The sequence below is a fragment of the Sander vitreus genome, chromosome 4 (assembly GCF_031162955.1).
Source record: "Sander vitreus isolate 19-12246 chromosome 4, sanVit1, whole genome shotgun sequence".
In the NCBI taxonomy this organism is placed as follows: domain Eukaryota; kingdom Metazoa; phylum Chordata; class Actinopteri; order Perciformes; family Percidae; genus Sander; species Sander vitreus.
This window is the reverse complement of record NC_135858.1, coordinates 37,642,117-37,659,676: the sequence shown is the minus strand read 5'-3', so window position 1 is coordinate 37,659,676 and position 17,560 is coordinate 37,642,117. Positions and strand designations below refer to the sequence as shown.

General features: G+C 44.3%; 1 protein-coding gene across 3 annotated transcripts; it reads left to right on the top strand.

Moving 5' to 3' along the window:
• The first annotated feature begins 862 nt into the window (after window positions 1-862).
• On the top strand, window positions 863-13,528 carry LOC144517421 (regulator of G-protein signaling 9-binding protein). Of its 3 annotated transcripts, none has more exons than XM_078249530.1 (5): window positions 863-1,365; window positions 6,604-6,817; window positions 7,983-8,132; window positions 9,444-9,586; window positions 11,385-13,528. In XM_078249530.1, the coding sequence occupies exons 2-5, from the start codon at window positions 6,619-6,621 to the stop codon at window positions 11,559-11,561; spliced, it is 669 nt and encodes a 222-aa protein (XP_078105656.1). In that variant the 5' UTR covers window positions 863-1,365; window positions 6,604-6,618; the 3' UTR covers window positions 11,562-13,528. The 3 variants fall into 3 exon arrangements, with proteins under 3 accessions (XP_078105656.1, XP_078105655.1, XP_078105654.1); XM_078249529.1 differs by having other exon boundaries at window positions 869-1,742; window positions 7,929-8,132; XM_078249528.1 differs by having other exon boundaries at window positions 875-1,365; window positions 7,929-8,132.
• The last annotated feature ends 4,032 nt before the right edge of the window (window positions 13,529-17,560 follow it).

The following is a 17,560-nucleotide window of genomic DNA, read 5'->3' as shown; positions in this document are numbered from 1 at the left end:
CAGGCTAACAGCCAGGCTAACAGCTAGCCTGCTCCCGACCAGGCTAACAGCCAGGCTAAGAACCAGCCTGCTCCAGACCAGACTAACAGCCAGGCTAACAGCTAGCCTGCTCCAGACCAGGCTAACAGCCAGGCTAACAACTAGCCTGCTCCAGACCAGGCTAACAGCCAGGCTAACAGCCAGCCTGCTCCCGACCAGGCTAACAGCTAGCCTGCTCCAGACCAGACTAACAGCCAGGCTAACAACTAGCCTGCTCTAGACCAGGCTAACAGCCAGCCTGCTCCCGACCAGGCTAACAGCCAGGCTAACAGCCAAGCTAACAGCCAGCCTGCTCCAGACCAGGCTAACAGCCAGGCTAACAGCCAGGCTAACAACTAGCCTGCTCCCGACCAGGCTAACAGCCAGGCTAAGAACTAGCCTGCTCCAGACCAGACTAACAGCCAGGCTAACAGCTAGCCTGCTCCAGACCAGGCTAACAGCCAGGCTAACAACTAGCCTGCTCCAGACCAGGCTAACAGCCAGGCTAACAGCTAGCCTGCTCCCGACCAGGCTAACAGCCAGGCTAACAGCTAGCCTGCTCCAGACCAGACTAACAGCCAGGCTAACAACTAGCCTGCTCTAGACCAGGCTAACAGCCAGCCTGCTCCCGACCAGGCTAACAGCCAGGCTAACAGCCAAGCTAACAGCTAGCCTGCTCCAGACCAGGCTAACAGCCAGGCTAACAGCCAGGCTAACAACTAGCCTGCTCCCGACCAGGCTAACAGCCAGGACTAAGAACTAGCCTGCTCCAGACCAGACTAACAGCCAGGCCAACAGCTAGCCCGACACATCTGCAGCAGCAGGTCGACAGCAGAGCGCGTCCATAAACCTGAAGCTGCACAGACTATGGACGGAAGGCGCTGCAGCAGCTCCGTGGTCTGTGCCGCTGCTTGTCTCTATTGTTACAGCAGAGTGGACACTAAGACACACAGGTCTGCTTCAGAGCTCCGTGTGTTTGGGAAAAGTGCTTTATTTGTAATTTGAATAATGGTGCTGATGATTTTTAGAGACCCCCACAGGTGTATGATTTTACTGCTTTCATGGGAGCTCAGCTCCCTCGAAATTCTCACCCTGGTGATACGCAGGTATACGCCGTATACCCACTAAGAAAAGATCCAGGATTTCCATATACGCCAATGACACGCAACAACAAACTTTCCATCATAATTTTGGATATATTTTGAATTGTCAGCTGTTTTTTTTCTTCACATAGGCTAAATAAAGGTATACCATAACTTGGTGCTTAAAAGTTATCTGAATGCAGGAAATGAAGTCTTTGACGCTCAAAACTTCGCTGGGGGAGGACACCCAGGGAATATATACACAGTTAAGTATACCCACTACACTACGTTAGACTACACCACTGTGCAACAGATATGTTTATGTTCAAAATAAGTTTGAATGTAGTGGAGGAGTAAAAATAAAAGATATCAGACAGACAGCTCAGCCACTCCCTGAAACTTACGTTCACATTGAGTCTTTGTTCTTGTAAATCTCTGGTTCAGTTTGTGGATTCAGCATCTGGTTGAAGTGGTAGTGTCCCAGTATTCACTCCTGTAGATGTCCTCTCTCAGTAGAAGTGTTGGTCCGTCTCTGATTGTGTGTGTGTGTGTGTGTGTGTGTGTGTGTGTGTGTGTGTGTGTGTGTGTGTGTGTGTCATCTCAGTGAGGCAGAATAACAAGCTGTTTCCTTGTTCATCTCAGGTCAGATGAGTCATGTGTTCATCATTCTAGCCAGGCTAACAGCTAGCCTGCTCCCGACCAGGCTAACAGCCAGGCTAACAACTAGCCTGCTCCAGACCAGACTAACAGCCAGGCTAACAGCCAGGCTAACAGCTAGCTGCTCCCGACCAGGCTAACAGCCAGGCTAAGAACTAGCCTGCTCCAGACCAGGCTAACAGCCAGGCTAACAGCCAGGCTAACAGCCAGCCTGCTCCCGACCAGGCTAACAGCCAGGCTAACAACTAGCCTGCTCCAGACCAGACTAACAGCCAGGCTAACAGCTAGCCTGCTCCAGACCAGGCTAACAGCCAGGCTAACAACTAGCCTGCTCCAGACCAGGCTAACAGCTAGCCTGCTCCCGACCAGGCTAACAGCTAGCCTGCTCCAGACCAGGCTAACAGCCAGGCTAACAACTAGCCTGCTCCAGACCAGGCTAACAGCTAGCCTGCTCCCGACCAGGCTAACAGCCAGGCTAACAGCTAGCCTGCTCCAGACCAGACTAACAGCCAGGCTAACAGCCAGGCTAACAACTAGCCTGCTCCCGACCAGGCTAACAGCCAGGCTAAGAACTAGCCTGCTCCAGACCAGACTAACAGCCAGGCTAACAGCTAGCCTGCTCCAGACCAGGCTAACAGCCAGGCTAACAACTAGCCTGCTCCAGACCAGGCTAACAGCCAGGCTAACAGCTAGCCTGCTCCCGACCAGGCTAACAGCCAGGCTAACAGCTAGCCTGCTCCAGACCAGACTAACAGCCAGGCTAACAACTAGCCTGCTCTAGACCAGGCTAACAGCTAGCCTGCTCCCGACCAGGCTAACAGCCAGGCTAACAGCCAAGCTAACAGCTAGCCTGCTCCAGACCAGGCTAACAGCCAGGCTAACAGCCAGGCTAACAACTAGCCTGCTCCCGACCAGGCTAACAGCCAGGCTAAGAACTAGCCTGCTCCAGACCAGACTAACAGCCAGGCTAACAGCTAGCCTGCTCCAGACCAGGCTAACAGCCAGGCTAACAACTAGCCTGCTCCAGACCAGGCTAACAGCCAGGCTAACAGCTAGCCTGCTCCCGACCAGGCTAACAGCCAGGCTAACAGCTAGCCTGCTCCAGACCAGACTAACAGCCAGGCTAACAACTAGCCTGCTCTAGACCAGGCTAACAGCTAGCCTGCTCCCGACCAGGCTAACAGCCAGGCTAACAGTTAGCCTGCTCCCGACCAGGCTAACAGCCAGGATTATTTAATCCTGGAGCCTTTTCTGTTCACTCAGCAGTGGTTTTACTTTATTGTTATCAGCCTGGATTAAAATACAACACGTGTATATTGCTGTTCATTTAAGTACTGTTATTATTTAAAGTTATTTAAAGTTGTGATAATAATTTTTTATAATTATTCATGTGACAGTCATTGTTCCTGTTATATTGCTGTATGAAGACTGCTGTTCATATTGTTGTTAGAAGTTTGATGAATATATTATGACAGTTGTTGAGATAATTAGAAAAGGCTGATAACATTTCAAATGTGTTTTAATGAAGTCTGTTACTAAGGGTGATACATACAACGCATATCTTAGTTGCAGTGCTGCGTTGCCGATGTGTGGAAGAGAAATTCGCTGGACACTGTTCTTGATTATAAAAGGTTTATTACATCAAAGATTTCAGCATCCATTTACAGGCTTGCGTAGAGCCTGGAAAGTACACGGCCAAATATGTACTCTGATTCTGGCTTTAAAATTCACAGCTTATATTGGGTATGCTTAGGTAACATGTTAGATAACATGGTACATAGGTTAGTGTCCTTGGCGGGCTCCCTGGCCATACGTTAGATAACATTAGTTGACATAGCATGGGTTAGTTCCCAGTGACATCACGCTACTAAGAGGTTAATCATTAAACCACTGCACTGCTACACTCTTTTCTGAAGACTAAGCATATATTACAGTGTCTTACCAGAAACATAATCGTAATTCATATAGATAAACCATTGGATACTACACTATATAGTGTTGTAGACTACTGTACATTCATGTAACAACAGGGAGAGGACACATCAATGGTTTTTGACCTTATATTTTGCTGGGGGGGAAATAACTGATGAATATACTCTGTTCCATTCATGTTTACAGTGTGCATGAAATGTATCACTTAATTATCTTTATAGTTTCTAGATTTTAGAGTCCAATTTCTTCAGTGTCTCTTTTCTATGTCCATATATACGAGGGAGTATATATGTATATAATATGTAAAGAAGGAAAGTTGTCCTCTATAAAAAATAAAAAAGAAAAGAAAAGCGTGGCAGATAATAGCAGACCGACTGAATAATATATCTAAAAATATACATTTATGAACTACTGCTCTTAACTGAAACCATTCAATGAGTCACTGTCATTTGCAAAAACCAACAGTTGTACACTTTGCATTAAAAGCGAGCATTGGAAGTTAATATCATTTAGGAAATGTATATTTTAGCCCATGAGAGAGAGGGAGAAACAGAGTGAGAGAGATATTCATACATCATATTCTAGTGTTGTAGAAAATTGACCTTCATGGTAAATTTCCTGAGTAACATTATCTTCTGCTTACTTTTAAGGCAAAGAGTACAACTGTTAATTTGTGCAAATGATTAGTATCCTAATCCTTGAATGGTCTGATTATGACTGTTTTAATTCAGAGCAGTGGTCAGTTAATGTCATACTTCTACAAGAAGCTGCTGCTCACTCTGTACAAAGTATGAACAATGCGTAGTCTCCATTTTAGCATCAGTAAATCTGTGATCGACCTCGAGGTCTGTTAAGGAAAGCCTTGAATGTGCATCTATCTGAATTACTTCAGCCTGGCTCAACCTAGTCTCTCCTCCTCAGCCTGGCTTGGCCTTCGTGAAACGCACCAAGCCAGGATGCACAGATTAGACTAGGTCAAGCCTCGCTTTATCAGTTATCCTGGATTTATATATTCTGCTTTTGTGAAACAGGCCCCAGGGCCTGAAATTAAAGGCATACTATGCAGTTTCCATTTTTTGTCAAACAGCTATGTACCCCTAGAGTCACTGTGGAGTACTTGTATTTAACGTTACTGTCGTGAATACCACTTACGCAGAGCTGTGTCTGCACTTACGGCCTGATCCCCTCCCCCCTGTAGGACTGGTCTTATTATCAACAATGGATGAATCAACAACTTCGTAAATTAGATTAGATTCTACTTTATTGTCATTGTGCAGAGTACCAGTACCAGTAAACACTAGTATCTAACCAGAAGTGCAAAAAAACCAGAAAAGTGCAATGTGATACAAAGGTGGTGGTAAAAACTGACATACAACAAGCAAGCACAACAACATAGAAAACAAACAAGTTTACTTGACATGTGGATAAAATGTCGGGAGTACAGTCTTCAGGTTGGCCTTATTAAAGGCTCCTGTGATTATATGAACACCGTCGGGGGGCCCACTGCTGTTGGTTTATGGTGTCCAGCAGGAGAGAGAGCACCGTGTTTACACAGCCGTAACGATCACTACTGTTAACTCTCTCTGTAGAAAAAAGGCCGGCATCTTACAGACATGTACTCGAGGTCAGGAGAACAGTGTTTAGCTATAATTGTCCCGTTATTACACCAGTTCTCATGCACGTACATACAGAGCCCTCCTCCTCTGCTCTTACAGTCCTCAGTTCTGTCCCAGCGGAGCAATAATCAAAACACAGCAGTCACGAACATAGCGATTTCCAGCGAGTTGTAATTCCAAGTCGTCCGTTTTATGCACCAGGGATCTGGCATTGGAGAGATACAGGCTCGGTAGAGGTGGCCTGTGTGCTTGGTCTCGCTATGTTGTCTGGGATGTTGTGCGTATGATGAAAGACACTTGAAATAGATATCTGGTGCTGGTCACCGATGTCCAAAAGGTTCTGGCGGGTGTAGTGGATTAGCAGAACCAACAGTAGCAAAGCAGTTTGTGATTGATTGACAGATTTAGCAGGGCACCACCTACCAAAACTGCATTGCTGGTTTTATGAATGCACTTGAGTTGTCTTTGCTTCTTTTGTATTTGTTTTGTGATTGTAAGTTTTTTTATATGTAACTAATTTGTTCTGCTATCTTGGCCAGGTCTCTCTTGACAAATATATTTTATATCTCAATGAGACTAACCTGGTTAAATAAAGGTTAAATAAAATAAAAAAAGAGAACCTCACTAACCAATCTCAAAATCCAACATGGCTGTTCCGTGTATCAACAGTAGTGAAAGCTACTTAATCTACTACTAGTACTACTACTGCTAAGCTACTACTTAAAGGAATATGCCACTGTTTGTTGATATAGGGTTATTCACCGTTTCCTCTATATTTATATAGGTGAGCAAACACATTTTTGTCTCAGTGCATGCATTGTCTTAGTCCGGCAGCGTCGCCGCTAGCTTAGCTTAGCATAGTGAATGGAATCCTTTGTTGCCGGTTAACATGTTGTGATTAAAAGTGACTCAACAACAACAAAAAACAAGTCAATATCTGCCTAAGAAATTGTCTAGTCTTAATCTGCATTGCTATTTGTACTCTTTGTGAATATGCAGGCCACAATAAGTAATTAGGTTGTTTTTTGTTGTTGTTGGCTCACTTTTATTCACGACATGTTAACCAGCAACAAAGGATTCCATTCACTATGCTACGCTAAGCTAGCAGCGACGCTGCCGGACTAAAATGCATTTGCCCACCTATATAAATATAGAGGAAACGGTGAATAACCCTATATCAACAAATGGTGGCATATTCCTTTAATATTTGCAGCTGTGGTCAGCAGTTTATTTGCAGATGTGTGTAGACTCAGAAAGTGAACCATTAAACAACAATACCTGTCCCTCCTCCCCGACAGGTGCCTGATGACATCATGAGTTGGTGGCGTCGTTCGGTGGATGAGTTGGGGTTGCGGCGGCAGCAGGCCGAGTGCGAGCACGCTCAGGAGGCTCTCAGTCGGGCCACTTCCTGTTTCCAGCAGCTGGTAGCATCACTCGGCAGCTCGGCAGACTGCAGCTTCCTGCGAGATGAGATGGACGAGGCGAGAGGGCTCGCACACCGAATCTGCAGCGGTACAAAGACACGTCCACCCAAACACCTGTCTGTCTGTGTCTCACCTATAGGTGCCAATATGACAGCGGTTCCTAAATGACTGGTATCTACCAGACTGAATGACAACGGAGATTTCTGCGGTGCCACTTAATTGCCTGTGCTGCCCTCTGGTGCTCTGAAACGGCCAGGCAACAGAAGCATTGCTGCATGTAACGCTAGTTAACACTACACTTGGCAGCAGGTAACAATAGCCTACCGCTAGTCTCGCATTACCAGACCTTCCTCCACAGCGCTGTGGAGGACGGTCTGGCTAGTCCACACAAGACTCCAGGATAGGAGTAAAATGTGCTCTGGTTTATTAGCATTTCTCTAAACCAATCACAATCGTCTTGGCCGGACAGAGCCACGGTGCCTCTGCTAAATAGTCTCAGGAAGGAACTTGTTTTGGTGGAACATGTGTACGTTCAAAAGTAGTTTTAGTCGAGCAACAGAAAACTCAGATTGGACAGATAGTCTAGCTAGCTGTCTGGATTTACCTGCAGAGATCTGAGGAGCAGTTAACCATAGTCCTCACAAATCCACCAGAGGTTAGAACGCCAACACAGAGACAGAGGAAGGGGACGGACATCAGGCCCAAAATGAGGGACATCCGGTGGGTCAGGCGGCACTGGAGCAATCCTGTAAATGAATCGTCGTTGCTATAGACTAGACTACCGTTAGCTAGCAGCTGGATTAAACACGGTTAAAATGCTGACAGCCAAACAGTCTAACCTGTGTCTGAATTTCACTGGAAAGGATTTCAACAGCGGGAAAATATCAATTAGGTTAGGGAAATGTAAGTTTGGAGAATCAGTTATTTTAACCTAGCCCTAGGTTCAATTATTGTTTTAGCACCGGTATCAGAAAAAACCCAAACGATACCCAACCCTACTCCCCGGTCTGTCCACAGGTCTGTCTCTCACCTGTCTGTCCGCAGGCCTGTCTCTCACCTGTCTGTCTGTCCACAGGACTGTTCCTCATCTGTCTGTCTGTCCGCAGGCCTGTTTCTCACCCGACTGTCTGTCCACAGGTCTGTATCTCCCCTGTCTGTCTGTCTGCAGGTCTGTCTCTCACCTGTCTGTCTGTCCGCAGGCCTGTCCAAGCGTCTGGTGCGTCTGCTGTCTCACTGTGACTCCACTCTCCCAGGTGTGGAGGACAGACAGGTGTCAGAGCGTCTGTGGGTTCTCTTCCTGTCGGCGTTAGAGCACTTCCTGTTTGATCTCCGTAAGGCCTGCGATCTGATTGGACGGTTCCCTCTGAGGCAGCGCTATGACAGACGCTCGCTAGTCAACACAGGTCAGATGATGGCTTCAACTTCCTGTCTGTGAAAGCTCTGTGATTGGCTCAGCCATGTGTTACTGTTTTTTCTACCTTGTTTCCTCACCTGCCTTCCTTACGACTTGATTTGATTTAAAAAGTAAAACTTACCAGGATCACTAACGGTAGAACTTTGCATCAGCGTTTAATTCACTATTGCCTTGAGCATTGTTGTTGCCGAAAATGTTCTTGACAACCAATAGGTATCCTTGAACGGCCCCCAGTTTCCTCAGGAATACCTAACATTTTCCCAAAGGTCTGTGTTATGTCTCTATAATGTCTAAAAAAGGAGAATTAACACTTAACTAAACCTGGGGGGAAACTAGGGACAGGCGGAAGCAGTTTAAGGATAAATTAAATAATTTATTGTCAACCAAAGGATCAACACAAACAAGGTCTGGTATATTCTCCAGAAAATCTCTAAATTAAAATTGAACCTCACCTAGGATCTTTGGAAGACCCCTAAGCCTTCTCTAATCATACAACCACCTCAAGAATACCTGTAACATTATCACGAGTGCAGCAAATCCTTCAAGGCCCACTTTTACAAACACTCCTTCAGGTACAAATACTCCTACACAAGACGCTTCTAGCCTTAGTGAAAACCTTCTTGAGATGCAAGACATAGGCCTATTCTTCAAGGGCCCCAATAATCTTCTCAGAGATACCTGGATTCCTTTACTGGATCCACACAGTTTCCCCAAAGGTCTGCTACATTCTCCAGATATCTCAAAAAGATTGAATCTCTCATTGGATATTTTCGTTCTTCCTCAAGGATCCCTGGAAAGCAACTATAGCCTTCTCAAAGCAGCAAATCCTTCAAGGCCCAGTTCTACAACTTTATTGAGGACCACTGGAACTTCTTCAAGTACCCCTTAAACCTCAAGAATAACTTAAACATCCTCAGGATACTTTTCCTTAATGGATCTGCGGGCCAAAAGACATTCATGGAGGTCTCGAAGAGCCTCCTCTTCTCTTCGTTTAGATACCGGCATATTATCGTTTGTTGTATTGTATCATGTTGTTCATGTTGTTTGTGTTGTTTATGGCTGCAGCATAGGCTAAGTGCCCAAGACAAATTTCCCACCTTGTGGGACAATAAAGTTAATATTGATCTTGACAACAGTATTGACATTTTTCACCATTTTCTGACATTTTATATACCAAACAACTAATCCATTAATCCAGATTTATCGACTGTGAAAATAGTTAGTTACAGCCGTAATCCTGACAATCTTATATGTTTTACTAGCCTCTCACCTGTCTGTCTGTCTGTTATCTTCTCTCCAGGATGTATTGATGGCGTGGTAGGCGTGGCATCTCGAGTGGCTTTAGTCCAAGCACCATGGCTCACCTTAGAGGAAGAGCCGAGCCCAGATCTGACCAATCACATCGCAGGACTGGAGGCCATGCTGAGTGAGATGCAGCTGAAGGTGAGACAGAACCAGAGAGGGAAAACACTTCCTGTTTAGAACAAAATAAGACAGAATCAGAGAGAGACAACACTTTCTGTTTAGATTAAACATGACAAAGTTCCTGTCTGAAGGTAGAACCAATTCTTACCTGGGTGGAGAGCTTGTTGAGGCATGTCTGGTACCCAACGGAAGTGTTTGTCTGAAAAAAGGATTGGTGACTAAGTGCAGACCTGGCGGAGGCCAACACCCCCTTGGAACTGCTCTCCGTTGTTCCACAACCAGGACGGAATCGGCATTGTTCCTCTTCAATCTGAGTTTGACTATCGGCCGAACCCTCCTTTTCAGCACCTTGGAGTAGCCTTTACCAGGAAGGCTGAGAAGTGCGATACCCCTGTAATTGGCACAAACTCTGGTCCCTCTTTTTGAACAGGGGAACCACCACCCCGGTCTGCCACTCCTTAGGCACCATCCAAGACTTCCACGCAATGTTGAAGGGGTGTGTCACTAAGAGAGCCCCTCCACACCCAGAGTTTTCAGCATTTCTGGACGGATCTCATCAATCCCCGGGGCTTTGCCACTGTGGAGTTGTTTGACTACCTCAGTCTTGCACCAGGGAAACTGACCATGATCCCCCATCATTCTCCAGCTCTGCCTCTGAAATAGAGGGCGTATTAGTTGGACTTAGGAGTTCCTCAAAGTGCTCTTTCCACCGCCCTATTACCTCCTCAGTTGAGGTCAACAGCATCCCATCCTTACTGTACAGTTTGGATGGTTCCCCGTTTCCCCCTCCTGAGGTGGCGGGCGGTTTTCCAGAAGCATCTTGTTACCGACAGAAAGTCCTTGATGTCTTCTCCGAACTTCTCCCACAACCGCTGCATTGCATCTTTCATGGCAGAGGCTGCAGCCCTTTGTGCTCGTCGGTACCCTGCAACTGCCTCCGGAGTCCTCTGGGATAACTTATCCCAGAAAGACTCCTTCTTCAGTCAGCGGTGAGCCAACTCACCACCAAATAGTGATTGATGGACAGCGCTGCCCCTCTCTTCACCCAAGGGTCCAAAACATGCAGCCTCAGATCAGAAGATACGATTATAAAATCGATCATCGAGCTTTGGCCTAGGGTGCTCTGGTACCCTAGGCCACTAGTACACTAATGAGCATCCCTATTTTGGAACATGGTGCTCATTATAGACAATCCATGACTAGCACAGAAGTCTAACAACAGACAACTGCTCAGGTTAAGATCAGGGAGGCCGGGTGCCCGGATAGCTCAGTTGGTAGAGCGGGCACCCATGTGTGGGGTTTTGCTCCTCAGCGCAGTGGGCCCAGGTTCAACTCCGACCTGCGGCCCTTTGCTGTGTGTCGTTCCCCCTCTCTCTCCCCTTTCATGTCTTCATCTGTCCTGTCAAATAAAGGCCTAAAAATGCCCCCCCCCAAAAAAAATCTTTAAGATCAGGGAGGCCGTTCCTCCCAATCACGCCTCTCCAGGTGTCTCCGTCATTGCCCACGTGTGCATTGAAGTCTCCCAGCAGAACTATAGAGTCCCCCACTAGAGCCCCATGCAGGAATCCATTCAGGGTCTCCAAGAAGGCCGAATACTCTGAGCTGCTGTTTGATGCATATGCACAAACAACAGTCAGAGTACCCCTGTTCCTGTTGAGTATATGTCTAAATGTTCTGCATGTTCCTGTTGAGTATATGTCTAAATGTTCTGCATGTTCCTGTTGAGTATATGTCTAAATGTTCTGCAGGTTCCTGTTGAGTATATGTCTAAATGTTCTGCAGGTTCCCGTTGAATGTTTGTGTAAATGTTCTGCAGGTTCCTGTGGCATTCTGGGCGGTGGAGGCGACCCAGCCGGCTTGGGCTGAAGCTTACGGCGAACCGGACGAGCCGGAGGTCACCCTGGAGGAGCTGATGGAGGTCGAGGTCGTCTCCAACAACAAGATGGCCGCATGCTGCCAGCCAGCGTGCTGCGGGCTGGGCTGTGTCGGGTAGAGGAGGCGGAGTCATGACTTACTGACAACATTAAAGGAGCGTTAGAATAAGAAAACAAAGACTGTCCAACTTACGTTAACCCTCATGTTGTACTCGGGTCAGGGTTTGACCCATTTCAACGTTTCCATATCAGAAATATGGGTTTCTTTCAAGCAAACTGCCCAAAAATAACATGGATGGTTCCATAAATCGATAGTCAGGGCTGGCGGGTAACATAGGCTGGATAGGCACGTGCTAGGGGCACCGGCAGTCCACGAGCAAAGAAAAGTTAAAGGTAATAAGAAGACATTTAAAAGGCATTAAAAAAAAAAGTGCCAATAAGCAGCAAAAAACTTCAACAAAAAGTGCCGGAAGCCTATAGGGGGAAAACATTTTTAAAAAACGGGTCAAAATTTCTTTAGCTGGGAGGACAACACGAAGGTTAATAGCACAAAGGGTAGCTTTGTTGCACAACAGTGGATTCCAAATTATTCACATCAAGAACTCCTACAAAACATTTAACAATCTGTAAAAAGCTGAGGATCAGCTGAGTGATTAGGAAATATATAAATATAATCATAAGTAGGGCTGTCAGCATTAACGCGTTAATCGCGATGCGATTAAGGGCCGAGCATAATGCATTAATTTTTTTTTATCGTATTAATCGCATGCCACCATTTATTAATTTATTTTCACTTCACTCGGCTTAGCAACACAGATTTCGGTGCCTCATTCTGGTTCCACTGATATGTCTGCTCTTCTCTCTGCTGCTCTGAAACTGATGTTACAGGAAACATGAACATCGCTGCACGTGACGCTAGTTAACACTATACTCAACAGCAGCTAACGTTAGCCTACCGCTAGCTAGTTAACAGCAGCTAACGTTAGCCTACCGCTAGCTAGTTAACACTATACTCAACAGCAGCTAACGTTAGCCTACCGCTAGCTAGTTAACAGCAGCTAACGTTAGCCTACCGCTAGCTAGTTAACACTATACTCAACAGCAGCTAACGTTAGCCTACCACTAGCTAGTAGCTGGATTAAACAGGGTTAAATGCTGACAGCTAACACTAAACGGTGTAAAGTGTGACTGTGTTTTACTGTAGAGGATTCAACACCGGGATGTAACAATCTGCAGCTGCCGTCGGAGAAACAACACAGACGGTGCGTTCAATGAAACTGGTAAACTACAGACTCGTGGTGCATTTGAAGTTATTGTAAATGTCCTTTACCATCTGGTGGTTGTTTTTGTCATTCAGCAGTTATTTACTAGTGAAATAAGTTATTGTTATAGTGATTACATTATTATTAAATCATTTAATGTTGACCATATGGCCTTAGCAATAAACAAGCCGTTCTTTAATGTCACCAACTGTTGTTTAGTACCCTTCTTTTTTTTTTACTTTCTTAAAAAGTATCGGTTCAGGCACCGCTAAGGCACCGGTAGCGTTTTAAAAGTACCGCTTTAGCACCGGTATCCAAACCAAACAATACCAAACCCTAATATTGACTCAGATTCAAATGTGTGACTAGATTACATATATAATAAACAAATACAAATCTTAAAATCAAGTTCATAAAGTCACTTTCTTTGCATTCATTTGATTCCCAGTTAAGATCCTCTGGTAAGAACGGCTTTCATTGTTAATATGGACTTAAAAACTGTTCTGAAATGCAAAATAATAGAATTTTAATCATGTGATAAAACATGCGATTAACTATAGAACTTCAGCGATTAATCGCGATTAAAAAAATTTAATCGTTTGACAGCCCTAATCATCAGTTAATACTAGAACTGCAAACATGAACGGATTAGTTATCAACTATTAAATTAATCTCAAACTATTCTAATAATCCATTAATTAGTTTGATTCATTTAGACCAGTGGTTCCCAATCTCTTTTCCTTTGCGCACCCCCTACTTATGTCTAAGAAAAGCTGAGCCCCCCCCCAACTGCCGGAACACACACACACACACACACACACACACACACAAATTAAATAATTACTTCCAAATCTTCCAAGTCAACTTTGTTTAATAAAAACAAAAAAACTATTATGATTGTTTCCATTCTTAGGCCCTTAACCTTTGGTAAATGTCTCCTTTTTAATTTCTATCTTTTAACTCAACACAGGATGCCTTTTCACACACATCCTTACCAAAATAATAATAAGTCATTATCAGAATAGTGGCTAAGTGATTAATCATCTGTCCAAGATCTCCCTCAGAACATATAACTGAAACAGGGGCAGTTTCCAAAAGCACACGCAGTTCATGTCGATTTGACAAAGCTATTAAGAATGAATTTGGCTCAGTAACAATAACAATCAGTCTTTCTTATGTTTTTATGCAAATGTACATCATGATAAACCTGTTTTAACACAGCTAGAGCACAATATGTGTTAATTTGGCTCTAATGTAACACTAATAATCAATAACTTATTAAACTCTTATGAAAATGTTTTACTCTGTGTCATCCTGTTCATTCATGAACTAATGGCCACCTTCTAGGCCCTCTGACTAGGGATGGACTGTCCAGTGTGATGTTAGTGACAGCCAGCCTAAAGTCCTGGTGTACATGGAGCCTGTTACGGGCCTTTGTTTTTATTGTTACAAGGGCGCTGAAGGCCGTCTCAGACAGATACGTGGTGCTGAATGGGAGAATAATCCTTGTAATTGCGTGTTTGGCCAGTCTTGGTGCAACAGCGTGTCCTTTGACGATCCAAAACTTTTTGTATCTGTTCTGGAAATATTTCTTTGATGCAGAATCAGCTTGAAGTTCAGCAAGCTCATCTTCACAGCCGATGTATTCTACTTCCTCCATGCTGGAAATGTAGGGGTCCATCACCCATGACTCTTTTAATAAGTACTCGTCAACATCAGCAAAACGGGACTTCATTTCCTCCTGGAGCAACTTCATGTGTCGGGTAAAGTCAGTGTGTAAAGACGCTTGCACAGTGCCACCAGACTGTTTCCTCAGCAGTGGAAATTGTTGCAGCTCTCCTTTTGACATTTTCCCAACTCTGTATTCCATTTTGCGCACAAAAGCGCTGAGAGCGTCTTTGCACTGCATGACGTTTGATTCGGGGCCTTGCATCAGCTTGTTTGTCTCATTATAGAGAGCAAATACGTCTGCTAGGTATGCCGTTTTGATCCAGAATGCATCAGTCAGCTGTTCACACAGTTGTCGATTGTGATCTTGCAAGAATTCCTTTATTTTTTCCTGCAGTTCCATAAAACGCCCAGGCACTTGTCCACGCGACAACCAACGTACCTCTGTGTGTAACAGCAGTGTTTGATGCGCTTCATCCTCAAACAGCTGGGCAAACAGTCTCTTGTTCGTAGGGCGAGCTTTGGTGAAGTTTACAACTTTAACAACAGTTGCCAGGGTGTCACTGAGGTCTTCTGGAAGTTTTTTACTGGCTAAGGCTTGGCGATGTAACATACAGTGAAAAATTGCACATCCCGGGGCTTTTTCCTTCAGTCGGCTGTTAAATCTCTTGTTTTTGCCCATTATCGCTGCAGCGCCATCATCTCAGCATGCAACAAGATTCTCGTAGGGCAGGATGAGAGGTAAGAGTCAACAGCCATAAAAATATCTTGTCCTGTTGTTGTTGTGGTTAGATTGGTAGACATAAGAATGTCTTGTTTCAAGACATCACCGTGAATATATTGCACATAAACGATGAGCACGGACTCGTCTGACACAGTTGTCGTTTCATCCAACTGAATGGCAAAGAGAGCATTTCTAAGTGTCTTGTGCAGCTGGTTTTGACAATCTCCATTTTATCAAAGAGTGGGACGGTTTTCACTTTATCCACCACCTGTGGGCCACACAGTCTACAATTTTAGGCAGGCGGGTTTAATTAGCTGCTCTCCAATAGTGTGTAGCTTTTTAGCCTTGGCAATTAATAGCGAACACTCAAATGACGCCTCCGTGGCTCTGTGTAAATCACTGCCGGCTCTTTCAAATGCTTTTCTGATGTCCATTGATCTTTTTGATAATGCATGTTGATTTTTCCTCTCAAAAAAGTCCTGGCCTTCACCAACAGTCTCCTGGTGTTTTGTTTCTTGGTGTCGTTTCATTTTGCTTGGCTTCATGCTGTCATTAGCTAGCTTCTCACCACAAATGACACATTCTGGCCGAAATTTGTCCTGTCCTTCAATAAAACCAAAGTTGAGGTAACTCTCGAGATAGAGCCTTACTTTCTTTTTTGATACAGAGCAGTTATCAGCACTTTTACGTTTCTCCGCTATGTTTTGTTCATAAAATAGTGATGCTGTGGCAGCAGGACAAACGAGGATGATAGCAGCTAGCAGCTGACCTGATGACAGCAGGGGTCCCAGGTTAAGAGGTCCCGGAGGTTTGGCCTACTAAGTAGCCTGCCTACAATTTTAAGCGAGAACAAAAATACTTAGTTTTTATACAGACTTTTGTATACATTATATATTCTAGTCTATTATCATAATTTTTTAACATGCAAATATATTTTTTTTTTACCTTAACCTCAAACCAGATAAAGACTTGTGCCCCCCCTGTGATCTTTGGCGCCCCCCCTGAGGGGTGCGCAGACCCCAGGTTGGGAACCACTGATTTAGCTTATAATAAATCTGGTAAACTAGTGTGATGTCAGCATGTTAAATATGAATATGTTCTAGTCTCTTCTCTCCTCTGGGACAGGAAACTCAAGATCTCTGAGTTGTGATGTCATCCTGGACTTCAGGAAACACTGATCCACATTTTAGAGACAGAACCACTGATCTATGCATCCAGAAGATAACCCGTAGCTGCAGCTCTAGTTGATGTTATTGACTCCCTCTAAGATGAACAGGATGCTGACCAACGGTTTCTGTTGGAGATGTCAGGAACATTATTAGATGCAATTTGGGAGCATAAACTTTGTCTATTTTGGAAAAGTATCAGAATACATAAGGAAGTTGTTTGGCTCCTTGTAGCCTCGCATTGCCAGCTCTATCTCCACAGATGCATTCTGGGATAGGAGAAAAACTCTCTTGGTTGTTTGCATTTCTTTAAACCAATCCCAATGGTCCTGGGCGTCTCTAAGCTCCAGATGCAGTGACGGTGTCTCTGCTAAATAGTCTCAGGAAGGAACTGGTTCTGGTGGAACATTTGCACCCCGCAAAAGAAAACTCCACATCCAATATTAAATGAAGTTAACTGTTGACACAATCCAGTAACGTGAGCTATTTAAATGAGCTGATACATGGTTAAACCTCATTGGCTCTTACCAGTGTATCTCTGTGTGTACTTGGTCCACAGCAATCCCACCAATCAGTCCCAAAACCTCCCAGTTAGAGAGGAAATGATCTGACATATTCTTTATAAAACCTCCCAGTTAGAGAGGAAATGATCTAAACATATTCTTTATAAAACCTCCCAGTTAGAGAGGAAATGATCTAACATATTCTTTATAAAACCTCCCAGTTAGAGAGGAAATGATCTAACATATTCTTTATAAAACCTCCCAGTTAGAGAGGAAATGATCTGACATATTCTTTATAAAACCTCCCAGTTAGAGAGGAAATGATCTAAACATATTCTTTATAAAACCTCCCAGTTAGAGAGGAAATGATCTAACATATTCTTATTAAATCTTTACAATCATTCCCTGAAAGAACCGAGCAGACCTGCCTTGTAACATTTTCAGCGCGTAGCGAAGCAACACGAAGGTTGGTGTTGTTAGAGAACAGAAACACAGAGAGGATGTTAATCCAGGAAATGTTCTTCTGTTGATCCAGACAAGGATCACCCAGAATAGTCTAACTAAAGAGAAAAAGAATATATATATATATATATATATATATAAATATGACTTCTCAGTGATGAATATTAGGGTTGTCTCGGCTGCAGATTATATAAAGTACATCCTCTCCACATGTTTTAACATTTACTAATGAATTGTCCTGTTTCTCCATGCTTTATATAGCAAATGTTACTACTGTATATCTTTTATCCTTTTTATTGTAACTTCTACCTCCCTAATGGACTACAGATGGAA